Source organism: Nansenia antarctica, assembly GCF_963989245.1.
Source record: "Nansenia antarctica genome assembly, chromosome: 4".
In the NCBI taxonomy this organism is placed as follows: domain Eukaryota; kingdom Metazoa; phylum Chordata; class Actinopteri; order Argentiniformes; family Microstomatidae; genus Nansenia; species Nansenia antarctica.
In genome coordinates, this window is record NC_137689.1 from 16,868,788 (window position 1) to 16,886,040 (window position 17,253).

Genomic DNA, 17,253 nt, shown 5'->3' on the forward strand with positions numbered 1-17,253 from the left:
TTTCAGGGATAAGAGTGGAGTAAACACACTCTGTATAGTATCTCCTCTGCACCATTCTGTCATGTTTTAACACTTCGTTTGGCACAGTACAGTCAGAGATTGGAAAGAGTGACGGTTATATTTTTACATCTTTTTTTCCACTCAATTATTTAAATTATTAGTACAGAGTGCTATGCCAATACAAAACTGGCAACCTTGATTTTCTTTAATCTGATTGGGCCTATCAAGTGTAATGGGGGTACTGGATTGAATAATAAAGGATTAGAGAAAAGCACAAACATCTAAGAGAGCGGTCCCTAGTCCAAGTCCTGGAGAGCTTCTTACATGGTCTGCTGGTTTTGATTCAGTTGTCCAGCCGTCAATAGATAAACCAGAGCTATGTCTGTGGTTTGGCATTCACTGTATTACTGTTTAACTATTTACGCTGTGATTCACCACTGAAACACAACAAATGTTCTCTTGTGTTTTTCAGGGGTATCTGTTGAGTCGTTGGACGTGAAACAGACGGATCTCTAGGACCAGCTCATTTGAAGATCCTGACGCCACCATGTTACACAGGCGCATTCTGACCCTTGCTCACCCCTCTGCCTCCTGCCTCTCCACCTCCCTCCTCCTCCTCTTCCTCCTGGGGCTCTCCCATCTCTCGGATGGCAGCTCCGACCACAAACAGAGCAGTGCGCCCGGCAACTGCTCAGGTGAGGACAGCTGTTCTGAAGGTGTGGTCCTGCCCATGTGGAACCCTCAGAACCCCTCAGTGGGGGACAAGGTGGCACGGGCCATCGTCTACTTTGTGGCGCTCATCTACATGTTCCTGGGCATGTCCATCATCGCCGACCGCTTCATGTCGGCGATCGAGGTCATCACTTCCCAGGAGAAAGAGATCACCATTAAGAAGCCCAACGGTGAGACCTCCACGGCCACAGTGCGCATCTGGAACGAGACTGTGTCCAACCTCACACTGATGGCCCTGGGGTCGTCTGCCCCAGAGATCCTGCTCTCTGTGATCGAGGTGTGCGGGCACAAGTTTGAGGCTGGTTCCCTGGGCCCGAGCACCATCGTGGGCAGTGCTGCGTTCAACATGTTCATTATCATCGCCTTGTGTGTGTATGTGGTGCCAGACAATGAGGTGCGTAAGATAAAGCACCTGCGAGTGTTCTTTGTCACAGCAGCCTGGAGCATATTTGCGTACATCTGGCTCTACCTGATTCTGGCAGTGATCTCCCCGGGGGAGGTGGAGGTCTGGGAGGCTGTGGTCACATTCCTCTTCTTCCCCCTCTGCGTGTTTCAGGCCTGGATCGCCGACCGACGCCTGCTCTTCTACAAGTACATCCACAAACACTACCGCGTCGACAAGGCCCGCGGCATCATCATTGAGACGGAGGGAGACAGCGCTTTTACCAAGATGGACATGGAGATGGACGGTCAGGGGGGGAACTCCCACCCTCACCCCAAGGAGGTCTTGGACGGCATGCTGGAGGGGGTGGAGGAGGGTGGGGGGACAGAGAAAGACCAGGAGGAGGAGGCTCGACGGGACATGGCCCGCACACTGAAGGAACTCAAACAGAGGCACCCAGACAAGGACACGGAGCAACTGATCGAGATGGCTAACTACCAAGTGCTGGTCCAGCAGCAGAAAAGCCGGGCCTTCTACCGCATCCAGGCCACACGCATGATGATCGGCGCTGGGAACATCCTGAAGAAGCATGCGGCCGACCAGGCCAGGAAGGTGGTGAGTTGCCATGAGGCCAGTGGACATGAGGAGGACCCACATACCATCTACCTGCAGTTTGAGCCCTCCCACTACCAGTGCTTTGAGAACTGTGGCTCGCTCAAGCTATCTGTGGGGCGGCATGGAGGAGAAAGCGGCTGCACCGTCAAGGTAAGTCATTCACTGAAAAGAGAAAACGTTTTAAAAAGGGAACGCGAAATAGAAAAGGTTCTTGAATTGGAAATTACTCAAACTCGATTTTATGTTTTCATTTGATAGATTTGTGTCATTTTGAGAGACATTTGTTCTAGTAATTACTCCAGTCCCGTGAACGGATTGTCTTTCCTCAGGTGGACTACAGGACGGAGGACGGTACAGCCAACGCTGGCTCAGACTATGAGTTTGCAGAGGGAACTCTGGTCTTCAAACCTGGTGAGACACTGAAGGAGCTGACAGTGGGCGTTATTGATGATGACATCTTTGAAGAGGATGAGCACTTCTACGTGCACCTCAGCAACCCCCGCATAGTCCATCGCGCTGAGGTCGCCATTCTTGAACCCAGCTCCATTGCCACCGGCAACAGCATGATAGGCGGTGGCCTCTCCCCCCACGTGCCCCCCAAGGCAGCCCTCGGTGTTGCTCACACTGCCACGGTAACCATCTATGATGACGACCACGCAGGCATTTTCACGTTTGAGAGTGAGTCTATGAGGGTCAGCGAGAGCGTGGGCATCATGCAGGTGAAGGTGCACCGGACATCCGGGGCAAGGGGCAAGGTGGCTGTGCCTTACCACACCCAGGAGGTCACTGCCAAGGCTGGGGATGACTACGAGGAGGTTGCCGGCAAACTGGAGTTCCAGAATGACGAGACCATGTGAGTAACAGCAATCTTCATGATTGCGTCTGTTCCATTTACTTACTTACTTACTTACTTAATTACTTAAATCTCATTGTGCCAGAGGGCACATAGAGCACAACAGCATTGTAGCAGCATCTTTTGTTTCTAAATCTTAGAGCTGTGTAAATGTTACTTAACCAGTATGACAGACCCCAAGTGTTGTAATATTATAGCATAAATGGATATTATATAATATCTGATACAGTCCATCTGCACAATGTAGAGCTGCACAATGTTATTGCATAATCATTCAAGTCAGAAAATTTAGATTTAGGTCAAAGTCTGTCTACTTTCGACGATTAGCTTTTCTTAGCTCCTCCTAAAGGGTTCCTTCATACATCTCAGAGCTCCGAAGTGTGACGTTGCTAGCCTGTTTATAAAGTTAGCTCCCAGAGTCAAATATAAACCACCAAACCACCTTCACTGGCTTTTTTTGTGACTAAGTCAGACAACCTTTCGACACATTTTATTTAAATAGCTCCTAGTTATATATGGCACTACATACCCAAATAACTCCATGAATGAATAACGTCTCCACTTGGTGCTTCCGTTCTTTTAGTCGTTTCTTCAAGAAAAGCCAGGAAGCAAAGCTGTCTGGCGTGGGCCTTTAAATTGAGCATTTCATGGAGGTTAAGTGATTTTCCGTGGAGGGAGAGTGTTTATCATCTGAATCTGATCATCTATTGGTCTGAGCATTGTTTGCAATGTTGGGCAGAAGTTCCAGTCCATTTGTAAAGCAAAAGAGATTTTCTGAGGATTTTGGAAGGAGAGGATCATAGGCAAGATCATTATGGTAGATCAGTAAATAATAGGGATTTGCACTAGAAATCTCTCCATATTCATGTACAGCGAGGGATAAAGGGAGTACAGAAAAGGAAAGGCTAAATTAATCTTGCTGAAAAAGATGGTAAAGAGGTGTATGTAAAGTAACTGAGAAAAATAATAACGGATTGAGAGAGAAGGGTGGACTGTGGGATGTCTGAAATGAAACAGATTTGTGTGATGACGGTTAGTGTGATGAGATTCGAGAGATAGATTTTGCGTCAAAAAGGCAGGTAAGAGGGCGGAAGGAGAGATAGAGAGGATGAGAGTGCAGAGCGATGTGTTAACAGCTGTCTCTCATTGTAGGCAGGTTGGATGACTGATAAGGAAGAGAGCTTAAAGAGTGGTGTGTGGGGGCGTGTGTGTTTGTGTGTGTGTGTGTGTGTACATGTATGCATGTGTTTATGTGTATGTGTGTGTGTGTGTGTGTGTGTGTGTGTGTGTGTGTGTGTGTGTGTGCTTTGTGAAAAAACTGCCAGAAAAAGTGGAGTGTGTATAACATGTTTTAGATGAGTGGGTGGAAGCACAGGTGCATGTGTTTGCTATTCATGTGAAGAGGATTTCAAGATTTGTCTGTGTGGGTGTGATGCGTAGGTTGGATGAGTGGGTGAGTGGGCCTGAGTACAGTAAACTGTGTATTGGACTGTTTAAATACAGATCTGGTCTATTTGGCTGATGTGTTAATGTGTTAATTTTAGTGCAATTTGCGTGTGTGTGTGTGTGTGTGTGTGTGTGTGTGTGTGCATTTATCCAGACAGCCAAATCACCTCTTCCAAACACTTTATCAGTCTAACTGGCTTTCTCCCAGGGCAGTCACAACTCAAGTAGGCTGACAGCAGCCAGCCGAGGTCCAGAGGTTTGAGTGTGTGTGTGAGCAGAGGAGCAGGAGAGGAGGAGGCCAAGTTTGCAGGCAACTAAGAAGGAGCTGGGAGGAATGGCCTTGAATTCAAATGTACGTTTTGCCTGCTCGTTTTTAGGTACAATAAATACTAAATCTGAGATTTACACACAGAAACCTCCAACTCAAAAAAAGAAAGCTGAGAAATATCATAAACATATACAAATATTGTCTGTATTCGCGGATTAGTGAACATAAACCCCCTCTCTATTTTTCTGTGTGTGTGTGTGTGTGTGTGTGTGTGTGTGTGTGTGTGTGTGTGTGTGTGTGTGTGTGTGTGTGTGTGTGTGTGTGTGTGTGTGGGTGTGGGTGTGTGTGTGTGTGTGTGTGTGTGCGTGCTGCCCCCAAGAGTGTGTGTGCAATGCACTCTTCTGTTTGAGGCTAGAGAGGGAAAAACAAGCTTTAAACAATGAGATGTACTGTAGGCGAGGGAAACAGGGAAAGGGGGCAGTTATATAAGATGAGATCAAACGACTGGGAGAGAGACACCCTCCGCAGGGGAAATCAATACCTCCCTTCTCGTTACCACTCAGAGTCTACACACTGACTGGATCAATAACCACTTGAGAATTCTGATATGCACAGCTACGGCGTAGTGGCAGGGTCACAGGTTAGTAGTGCTTTGTACACATGGGAGTCTGTTTGAAAATTCAGTGTGAGGTTAGGTTAGAGTTTCTGATTCCTATGCACATCTTTTGAAGAAGCCACTGCTGATTCAGATTGGGAAAATTGTTGGTTTATTCTATTTAGGAAATCTGTATGTTTGCCAGGGGCGAAAAAGGACTGACTTGAGATTTCCGCGTTCTCACACAAAGGATGTCTCTATTTTTAAAATGTTCATCTCTCACTCTCTGCTCCTTGTGCTTATTTCTCATTCTCGTTCTGGCGCATACATACATCTCTCCTCGCCTTTCATTCTGCAATCATTTTAAATGGCAGTCACACTCTGTGAACTAGCTACTGACCGTTCATGTGGGCAGTAGGCAGGATTGCAGTAGATACTGTAGTGCAGTACCCTCCTCTACAAAAGGAACCAAAACAATGCTCTCTCTCCCTGCTCCGCTCGCTGCGTTATTAGGATCTTTGTAATGTTATTATTATTTCCAAAAAGGTGGTCAGGTGGAGCCACTGTTTTTCCGAATGTGATTTCGATGGGATAGAGATGGTCTCAGGTGATGATCTTTTGCCAGACAATTTCACTGCCTAATCGGTGTAAAAGATGTACCAGAGTAATTTAGGAATATTAGATTGATTTAAACTTGCCTACTGCCACTTGCAAGCCAGCATAGGCGACAACTCTCTGCAAAAAAAAATATATTCTATTTGTTCCCCAATCACTTCCATTGTTTTTTTTGTTAACAGTGGCTAAATCTTTCCTAATGTCTGCAGATAGTACTTACTATTTATCCAAAGGACTGAAATAAACACACAAGACGGTTGGTGGATTGACAGGGAACTTGTATCCGCATCATAATGACAGCTTTGATTAATATTTGCAGTCTGTTTGTTTTAACGCGTTTTAACGTTTCTTTTATAGCTATTTGCTCATTCTCACAAGCCAGATCAAACATTGGCTCAGATCACACGACCGCTGCCAAGCAGTGATACATAATCGCCTCTCATCCCCTAATCCCTATGCCATAAGGTGCAGCTGCAATGATGAGAAAATGTTGATCGATTGCCAAAGCCAGGAGCATCATTACATGATTGTGTATCAGGTGTTCAAAATGTGGACAGGGTAGGTGTCCAATAATGTTTACTGATTTAATTTGCTTTTAATTGTATTCAGTTGTGAATGTTTAGGCGTGTGGCCAGTGTTTCATTTCACACTCGCCTGCGTAAGTAGAGCAAAAAACAAATAAAATAAAAACAAAACCAAACAAAAGAAGAATATCAGAGTTCCCTGGAATCTGTCACTGTTTGTCAAAATCTGGGCCAGGTTCCTGAGTCCATCCCCTGTACCCCAACCTGTTTCCCTGGTTAATGAGACCCTGGCTGGGATCAGCAGGCAGTGATGGGTGACCTGTCCCCACCTCCCCATCCAGAACCCACTCTGCGCCAGGGTCCTGTATGACATACCAGGCCAGCTGCTCCACGTCTCTCTCACACTTCTGGCTTCACTGCTGTATGCTGCAATCTGCTGCATATCTGCTGTGGGAGCTGTTCACCTGCTCTCTATTCTTGTCTGTCTGCACGCATGTCTGTCTGCCTGTCTGTCTGTCTGTCCGTCTGTCTGTCTGTCTATCTGTCTGTCTGCCTGCCTGCCTGTCTGTCTGCCTGCATGTCTGTCTGCCTGCATGTCTGTCAATCTGTCTGCTTGTATGTCTGCCTGTCTGTCTGCCTGCCTGCATGTCTGTCTGTCTCTCTCCCATGTTTAGGCAGAGAGGATCCATATTATCTTATGTACAGTTCAACCTGAAATGCTCCTCTTTCAGTTCACCTTTTTTTAGAGCAGGTCAGTGTTCTCCCATTGGCATGGCTGGCGTACGCAGTCATTATGACGTCTGATTGCTCTGTAAAAGCCTTTATGTTTTCTTCTCGTCAAACCATTGCCTGTGCGTGTCCATGCTTCTGTGTGTATGTGTGGACAGAAATAGACAGCCGCCCACATATCGTTAGGGAGATGGAGGGAGAGAGAAACAGATTTAATGTGAGAGTGCAGGGGAGTGTGGAGGGCTGAGGCAAACACATCAGCTGCTCCCACCGAGACATACTAAAGTGTACATCACCACAATTATTCGCACGTAAAATACACACATATTCAGCCACCATTTAGTTTGGTGTGTATGTAGTATGTGTCTGTGCATATGTAGCTCTGGCGCAATGCTATGTTGTATGTGATTGAGCATAAAGTGGTACATGCATTAAGGGGAACACAAACTGTGGACAGCTGGAGATTTCATTGCACATAGTGAGCATTCACTACCACACAGACAGACAGACAGACAGACAGACACACACACACACACACACACACACACACACACACACACACACACACACATACACACACACACACACCACACATACTGTACCTGTATTGTAAAGTGCACACAGAAACTGAATCTTTCTAGTGCAGCATGGTTTAATGTACCACACTGCGACCATGTTTTGCTGCATGGTACTGAAGAGTCCTTGTGTATTTTCTCCGCCCCTCTATTGCAGTTATTTATTCTGTTTTATTTATGTTTCCCCTGTGGCCCCTGTAACTCTGCATACACAAACATGTGGCGTGGAAATCAAACACAACATTAGGCTCTGCTCTGTTGCAGTTCTCAAGAGCTTGTAATTAGCGACGAGGGACTAGTCACAGGATCGTGCTTCTCATGTTACCATTAATATACAGTACCATGGTCCTTATTGTACTGCTACTACTATGCTACTAGTACCTACTACTACTACTACTACTACTACTACTACTACTACTACTACTACTACTACTACTACTACTACTACTACTACTACTACTACTACTACTATATCGAGACTACCATACCAAGTGTGTGTGTGTGTGTGTGTGTGTGTGTGTGTGTGTGTGTCTGTGTGTCTGTGTGTCTCTGTGCTGCCTATAACTGTAGAGTATTATGTTACATAATACATAATTCAGTGGTTATTTTTGATTCAATGTTTACCTATTGATTCTTGAGCACAGGTATTGTCTTACCCCATCACAACCCAAAATATAAGGTTGTTTTACTCCATGGTTTGTGAACATTGTCATTTAGCCTCTAGCTTCAAAATATGTTTCAAACTATTATGTTGATCCTTACCCTTACATCCATAGCTCCATCGATGAATTTGAAAGTGGTTACAGTTTCTCCAGCACCATCTCTCAGCCCTATAGCAATCCAGGTGGCAGGGCTGCCGTTGGTTCTGAGGGGAGTGAGAGAGATCTGTTTAGCTCAGCTCACTTTCACTCAGCATCAGAAATTGACCAATTGCATACAGTATCTACCTCCACCTGTCTCTATTCTCTCTGTAGGTTTGTCTCAGAATCAGTGAGTAGGGCATTTACAGTATATAACTCTGATGTGTTATATTACTGTATGAGTATTTTCTATTTCAATCCCCCAGAAGAGAAAGGACAGGTTGATGATGGATGGAGGTTTAGCACCCTGCATGCTTGGTAGGCTATGAACACTACCACCCCACAATCTCTATCTCTCCCCTTATCTCTCCTTCCCTCGCTCACTCTCCCCATGCCACTCGCCCACACGTTATGAGTTAAACAATTAGGGAGTACAGAGGTGTATGATTCATACGCCAGGGAAGAGAACTGCATGAAAATTAATTACATTCTTCATCTTATCATACCTCCGATCCCATCTCTCCCTCTCTCTCTCTCTCTCTCTCTCTCTCTCTCTCTCTCTCTCTCTCTCTCTCTCTCTCTCTCTCTCTCACTTTCTCTCTCTCTCTCTCCCTCAGTAATTATGAGGCGGCAGCGTTTCAGGGTTGTTCCCCAAAGCCCTCTTCTCCTCTCTCCGCTCTTCCGTGATATTCTCTCTCTCTCTCTCTGCCTCAGCAACTCTTTCTGGCTCACTCTATCCCTCTAGCTTCCTCCATGAAAAATAAAGGACTTGTGCTCTGTGATAAAACTCACAGATTTTCAAAAGAAGCCTTCTGCATTTTAAAAGTGCTTTTAATGTACAGAGTTGGGATATTGGGGTAATGGGGATTTATTCAAGGGTTTCACCGGCGACAAGATATACTGACATTGTCTACCAGAGTTATGATGCAAATAAACGTACAGTGTAATGTTGTGTGGAGAATGGTAAGGGTATAGTAGGAGGAGGGAGATTTATCGAGGAAGAGGAAGGCTAGAGAGAAAACAAGAGCGAGTGAGACATCATTGATCTTGGCCATTGAGAATGGCTGACACAGACAAACTTGTCTGGCCTTATGGGACCCACATGGCCCATACTTTATATGCAAGGGATTTAAATATTTTAAGGCAGAGAGAAGAACAGAGATATAAATAAACAATTTATGGTCCAATATACACTTTTCCGCAAGGTCCTCCCTGTGCCAGAGCAGAGAACCTCAGAGAGATATAATATTTCCCAGCCCTGCCACTACCGTCTCTGCAGGCCCACAGATCAGCGAAATGGCCTCACAATGCTAAACCTGCATGAATACTGTATACCTCCAGATGTGAGGCCTTACTAAATGTGTATTCATGCAAACATATGTATATAAACATCCACCTTAATTGGCACACAGCGAGGTGATGCAATACTGAGAAGAACATTTCACATGCAGACACAATTGTGCTCCATTCCAGAGAGACAGAGTATTCCTGCAATAAAAGGGAAAAACAAGAACAGCACGCAGCCATGGACTAGCATAGTCGAAACTGTGGAAGAAAAGGAGTCAAAAGGAATCAATAGTTGATGAGTGAACGAACAAAGGAGAATTGCTGATCAGACATCCAGAGGAGTAGAGAAGAAAGATGTAAAGGACAGAAGGTGGGAAGCAAGAGAGGAGAGGGAAGAGGAAGGGAACGAGAAACAGCTTCCCTTTCATTCTCTCTAATCGTCACTCCTCAGGGACGAGCTCCTTTTCATCAACGATCCACAGCATCATTTGGTGGGAACTACAGTTGCTGAGGTAGAAGCATTACACCAGAGCAGTAGGCCAACCTAGACTGTGGTGGGCCAGTCATGAGCGTACCTGAGGGACCCGAAAACCCAATTTGCTTTGCTTCGGATTTCATCCAGCAGAAACGTGAGGGTGAAAGAATCTGTTAGTCATGCAATCGAAAAAAGTGTTTGAGGACACTGATCTGTTTAGTCATTTGGTGTGTCTTAAGTGTCCAAACGCTACATTTATAAACCGTGATAAGATGTCAGATCGATTACGATTAAACAATTGGAGAAAATACAATACATGGAGAAGCTCTCTCTCTCTCTATGGATGCCCCTTCTATCTGTCTCTCTCCCTCTCTCTCTCTCTATCTCTTTCACGCTCACATACTACCGCTATCTTGCTGAAGGCGATGACTTTTAACAGAACATACACTATTGCTACCTGTTTCCATGCCAACCATGAATTTGTGTTTCATAGACTGCACACAGCTGCACATACACCACCATAATTTGACAGTGCTAATGTGTTACTGTTGACCTTAATGTGTTACAAGCTCACCTGTGGCACTGTACGCGATATTACCAGAACATTTATATTCCTTTGCTGTTTCCCCGCTCTCTGTATCTAATCAGACAGAAAGGCATATGTTGGCGGTGTTGGTGATGCTTATAGTGGCCAGTGTCTTATATTCAGTCACATGTAAATCCTCTGTACATTTGACATTTCATTCATTGCTCAATTGCTTAATGTGAGTGTGTTCCTTCTGGATTAACTCAAGCGAGTAAATTAATGTGTATATGTACTGAATGGGCCTATTCACTGTGTGTGTGTGTGTGTGTGTGTGTGTGTGTGTGTGTGTGTGTGTGTGTGTGTGTGTGTGTGTGTGTGTGTGTGTGCGTGCGTGCGTGCGTGCGTGTGTGTGTGTGTGTGCATGCGCCATATTGATGGTGTGTGCATGTGTCTGTGTGTGTTTGCATGTGTTTGCACATACGTTTGTGTATATCTGTATGTGACTATGTGTGTGTGTATCTGTTTGTTGCTCCACTGAGTAACAGTGCCACTCATTACCTGAAGGCCAGTGTGAGGTTAGGGCCTCATGCTTAATGAGATAAATGCACTAATGCCATTTCCTCCTGCTTGCCTGCTTTCCCTCCCTTCTCCTCTCCTCCTCATCCATCTCCATCTCTATCTGTGTGCATCTCCGCCTGTCTTCTGTGAATGCCTGTCGATCTGTACCGTATCTACTGTTGGGTGAGGTGACACCTGGGACCACACCATTCATGTGTGTGTATCAGAGGTGTGTGTATCAGCAGGGAGGGGGGTGTCAGGTTTATTTGTAGCTGGTGAGGTCTGCTGGGCACGGGAGCACACAACATTTTGTGACAGTTCTTACTGTACTGTGTGTGGCTTAGCCCATCTGCTTGAGCTGGCCCAGCAGTCTCAGCATGGGCTGATAACCGTCTGATAGGCGTCCGCTGCTATCTGTTTGACTCTGAACTGTTTGGCTGGCGTGTGGAGGGGATGGAGCCCACCCATGGGAACTGTGCCACGACATGGCTGCAGTGAACACATTTGCGCTGATATGAAACACCACACAAAGAGAGGTTTTTGGGGTCAGTGGCATCTAGTCGAGAGAACACAAAGATGGGCAGAGGAAAGAAATGAGGGGGTACGGGTAAATCGTTTGTGATTAATGCGTTTGTTAATGTGTTTGTACCAGAAGGATTCTGAATAAATGTAATTATAGTGAAGAGTGTATGAAGGATTAAACCGTGATTCTGGGTTGGAGGAGATGGAAAGGAGGAGGCTCAGCAAGATGGATTAAAGAGGTATCTAGTGATAAGGATAGATTGAAGGAAGGGGCGTGTCTGTGTGTGTGTGCGTGCGTGCGTGTGTACATTCACTGTGTCCATAATGTGAGTTGTTTAACTGTCTAGTTGTTTGCTTCCTCTCTTCATTTAAAAAAATCTATTTACCAATGTCCTGGACACCTGTGCTGCTGCCTCCTGCACTCCTCTCCCACTCTCACTGTTTATTCCAATCAATGACTTTGAATAGACTTTGGGTTGTTTACCCCCGTCTCTCCATCAGGGGAGGCTGGTGGAGGTAGAAGTCGGAGGGCGGTCTCATTGTAATGTGTGGAATGGAATCGAGTGTGTTTGACTTTGCACTCACTGCACTCACTGCAAAGTTTGCCGCGTCAGCTGAATGGCATATATACTGTATGTATATATATATATACTATATGGACAAAGGTATGTGGACACAATTATCGTCTGGGGCTGTTTTCATAGTCTGGGCTAGGCCCCTTAGTTCCAGTGAAGGGAAATCTTAATGCTACAGCATTAAGTGTCTGGGAGAACTTGACTGGCCTGCACACAGAGCTCTGACCTCAACCCCATCTAACACCTTTGGGATGAATTGGAACGCCGACTGCGAGCCAGTCCTTCTCGCTCAACATCAGTGCCTGACCTCATTAATGCTGAATGGGAGCAACCTGCAACCATATTCTAAAATCTAGTAGAAAGTCCTAGAAGAGTGGAAGCTGTTATAGCAGCAAAGGTGGGACCAACTCCATATTAATGCCCATGGTTTTGGAATGAGAAGTTCAACAAGCAAATATGGGTGTGATGTTTGGGTGTCCCGATACGTTTGTCCATATAATGTATATATATATATAATTCATCACCCCTTATCTGTTTATCTGTCCATCCTAACTTCTCTCCCTCCACCCTAAACTCTCTCTCTCTCTCTCTCTCTCTCTCTCTCTCTCTCTCTCTCTCTCTCTCTCACCCCCTCTTTCTTTCTCCCCCTGAAGCGACATCTGTTTCTGTCTCTCTCTTACCCAACATGCTCGTGTTTACCCTGTCTGTCTGTCTGTCTGTCCGTCTGTCTCCAGGAAGCTGTTGGACGTGAAGATCATTGATGACGAGGAGTATGAGAAGAACAAGAGCTTCACCATCACGCTGGGGGAGCCGGTGCTGCTGGAGGTGGGACAGAAGCACGGTCAGTAATGCATCAATCACTGTCCCTGCCGTACTGTAGCCCTGTCGTGTTACCCATACATCCCAAAATGCTCTGTTTTTCAGTTATTGGATGTCCTTTCCACCCCTGAATTGATTTTATTCCACATCCATCCTTTTATAGTGCAGGACGCATAATCTTGGCTTCATTTCAATAAATGCGAAAGCTCACTGAAAAAGTCATATTGGAAAAAAAGACAGCATCTCTCAAATGAATGTATATGGACAGGCTGTATCCATGACTGTACAAGTGGTTATATCTGTTCGGAACATAAATTGGCATTACTGACTTAGAGCGGGGGGGAGGTTCAAGAGAGAGGGAGTGTTGAGAGGGAGCTGTATCTCGAGGCGTTTACCTCTCACTGCATATTAATTATAGTCCTTCACACTAATTGAATGTCCTCTGTGCATTTCAATTATTGCTGCAACTGTCATAACATTGTAAAGATCCCTCCCAGCGTACCAAACTCCTGGTGTCTGTCCACACTGTACACACTGTTTTCACAGTAGACAATGCATTATACATTATATTAAAGTGTTCCTCTTGGCCTCACAGGGGACTCCAATGAGAACAAGCCAGCGGTGGGTGAAGAGGATGTGTCTAAGATGGGCTGTCCCAGTCTGGGAGAACACACCAAGCTAGAGGTGGTGATTGAGGAATCCTATGAGTTCAAGGTATCCCATGAGACCAGACCCCACACCCCTCTAATATTTACCCCGTCCCTCACACACACACACACACACACACACACACACACGCGCACACACACACGCGCGCACACACACACACACACACACACACACACACACACACACACACGCACACACGCACACACACACACACACACACGCACACACACACACACACACACACACACACACGCACACACGCACACACACACACACGCACACACAAACACACACTTCAGTGGATGAGGAAGGTCACTGTCTACTCTGCTCTCCACTGTGCTGCTGAGCAGAGACAGTCTGGACACTGAAGGCCACTCAGGTCACCAGCTCATTAGACTTAGGAGACACTGTAACAGACATACCGGTATACAGCATTGCCCTCAGTCACTGTTGTTGGAGCAACAAACAAACAGGGTGCTATGGCATTGAATAGAATGAGCACCAGGCTTTGCATGGGTTTATCATGTTGTATCACAGCATACGCATCAGGCCAACCCTGACCCTCAACTTAAAATATGACTTCTATCTGTTCTATTTCTGGACTACTCTATTATACACTCTGATTACTAATTCGTTGTTTTGCTTTCTTTGTTTTCTTTGTTTTTGTCTTTGTTGTTTGTGTGTCTTGGTATTCTGTGCGCCCGTCTGTAGAACACAGTGGATAAGCTGATTAAGAAAACCAACCTTGCGATGGTGGTTGGAAGCAGCAGTTGGAGAGAGCAATTTGTTAATGCTGTCACTGTCAGCGCAGGTGAGCGGCCCTCTCTTTCTCTCTTTCTCCTAAATCTCAGGGCCAACACTAACATTTGCACTCTCATGCATTAACGCTAAGTCAATGCTGTGTTGTTTATGGCAGAGATATTAGAGAGCTCACAGACCCGTGAAATAGTGTCATCCTCAGCCAACCAACAGTTTAATGACTTCTCAGGCTACAACATTTTGTCCTACTTATTTGATATGGGTGCATTAAAGATGTCATATACACAAGTGTACAGTTCACATTAAAGATGTCATACACAAGTATACAGTTCACATCCAGCTCTCTGTTTCTCTTCCAGGAGATGACGACGAGGAGGATAGTGGAGAGGAACGCCTGCCCTCCTGCTTTGACTACATAATGCACTTCCTGACAGTGTTCTGGAAGGTTCTGTTCGCCTTCGTTCCACCCACAGAATACTGGAATGGCTGGGCCTGCTTCTTTGTATCCATCTCCCTCATTGGTGTTCTGACAGCTGTGACCGGGGACCTGGCTTCGCATTTTGGCTGCACCGTGGGGCTGAAAGATTCCGTGACCGCTGTAGTGTTTGTGGCCCTCGGCACCTCTGTTCCAGGTGAGGATCTGTCTGTCTGGGCTGTCTGTACTCTCTGTCTGCCTGGGCTATCTGATTATGTCTGTTACTGTAGGGGAGACCGGGGGGCAAGATTTGTGCAACTCAGTGTAACTCAGACTTATTTCTTACTCAGACCACTCAACCTAGAACAGACATCTGTCTACTAATCATTCATAGATGTGTACTGTAGGTCTCAGTGGATCGCAGTATGCTTTAAAAAAAAAAAGACAAAATAGACCCACACTAATGCTCCATTAACACCTTTAATCAGTCCCTCCAGGAAGTTGTGATTGACATGGGACAAAAAAAAGTTTGTTTTAATGCGTGGTTTGATCGGACTGGATAACGTGATAACAGTGCGGTAATTCATCAAAATTGCAAGCCCCTGCCCCACGGTGGTGTAGCGGTCTAAGCACTGGCCACTAGTGCATGCTGACCACCGGGGACTGGGTTCGAATCCCAGCTCGCCAGATCCGGATATGGCTGGGGCACACACGGGGTGCGGCATATTGGGCGGCCGCTCCCGAGGCGGGGTATAGGAGTATTTCCGGACAAGGATCCGTCGCGCAACAGCGCCCCCGGGGTGCCAGAATAACGGTGCTGGGCTCGAGGAGCCAGTCAGCTAGTCTGCCTGGCGGCCTCCTCTGGGACTGCCGGCCACGGGGGTCGTGCGGCGGATCCTTCGCAATAGGCAGGGGATAATTGGATGCTAGGTTGGGTTCAATTGGCTACCAAATTGGGTGAAAAAGGGATAAAAATCTGAAAAACAAATTTTAAAAAATAAAATAAAATTGCAAGCCCTTTTTCGATTGGACTCTTTTAAGCGGTAAACATATGTGCTCAGTTAAATTTGCAAGCCCTTGCAAGGAATACACAAGGAATGGTTGATTTTGCATTGAATTATGCAATTGCAGAATTGCAAAATCCTGGAGGGGACTGTTTAATGGTAACAATGTTTGGATCCATGGTCGATCCTAGAGTAGTCCAAAATAATATCTTCATTCTCTGAGCAACAAAACACATTATATCTTAACTAAACCTCATGAACAGGTAACCCTTACCCTAAATATCAGTAGGCTAAATAACAGTAGCCTAACCCTAGAGCTTCTAGTTTAAAATGACCTGATGCACAGCCACAGACTGATTATGTAGCTGTCACTCCCATCTGTTAGTCCTTGTGTGCCCAGGACTGGCCCCCACCTATCTGTAACATTGTGTTACATTTGCCCCCAACCCCCAAGCAGCCATGACAAACCAACAGAACAGTAATCGTAATTACAATTAATCAACATTAAACCTTAAGACTGCAGAAGAAAAATACTGCTGATCAAAAAAAATCCCCAAAAAATAATCTCAAAAACAACTTTTCCCAATAAAACCTGCAGATGGTGAGATATTTGACTGTATTGTTTCACAAAGTGAGTACACCTAACTATGCATTGATTGTTAGAGAAAAGCAGGGTGTTACAAATGACCCGTGTTACATTTGTCCCCAGCCTCCCTTATGTTCATTGTCCTAATGTCCAACTTTGAACCATTTGCAAATCTGTTATTGTTTAAAAAAATACATTTTAAAAAAGCATTTGTTTTTACTTCATCCCTCTCCTTCCACCTCCTTCATGTTCTCTCAGATACTTTTGCCAGTAAGGTGGCTGCCATCCAGGACAAGTATGCTGATGCATCCATTGGAAATGTGACGGGTAGTAATGCTGTAAACGTGTTCCTGGGCATTGGGGTAGCGTGGACCATCGCGTCTGTGTACTGGAAGACCCACGGGAAGAAGTTCCATGTGAATCCAGGCTCCCTGGCGTTCTCCGTCACCCTCTTCTGCATCATGGCAGTGCTGTCTGTGTGTGTTCTGATGTATCGCCGCCGGCCCAGAGTGTCAGGAGGGGAGCTGGGAGGCCCGCGGAAAACCAAGCTCATCACCTCCTTCCTCTTTGGCTGCTTCTGGCTCATCTACATCCTTCTATCATCACTAGAAGCCTACTGCCACGTGCCAGGCTTCTGAGAGACACACCGAAGAAGAACGAGAAAGAGAGAAAGAGGGAGAAAGCTCCTCGCCTTTTGTTTACATGTCTATATCCCTCTCTTTCATTTTGTGTACTTTCATGAATCATGAGTGTTTTAAAGTATTTGTATGATTCATTATTATTATTGATGCAGACTGCTTGACTGAAGACTTTTCAGCCATTTACAGTGATGTGGGTGGTAGCCTTAGCCATTCTATTGGAAGCGAACAGGGACCAGCTAAAGACTTGGTGAATATTATTGGAGGACTCTTGCCATCAGGCACA

General features: G+C 45.7%; 1 protein-coding gene across 1 annotated transcript; it reads left to right on the top strand.

The window, feature by feature from the left end:
• Positions 1-547: 547 nt before the first annotated feature.
• On the top strand, positions 548-16,967 carry slc8a4a (solute carrier family 8 member 4a; the record flags this gene model as incomplete). The annotated part of the gene is made up of 7 exons (XM_080529784.1): positions 548-1,879; positions 2,059-2,582; positions 12,812-12,918; positions 13,492-13,610; positions 14,277-14,376; positions 14,684-14,956; positions 16,588-16,967. 7 exons carry the CDS (start codon positions 548-550, stop codon positions 16,965-16,967), a joined length of 2,835 nt encoding a protein of 944 aa, XP_080385910.1.
• Positions 16,968-17,253: the final 286 nt, after the last annotated feature.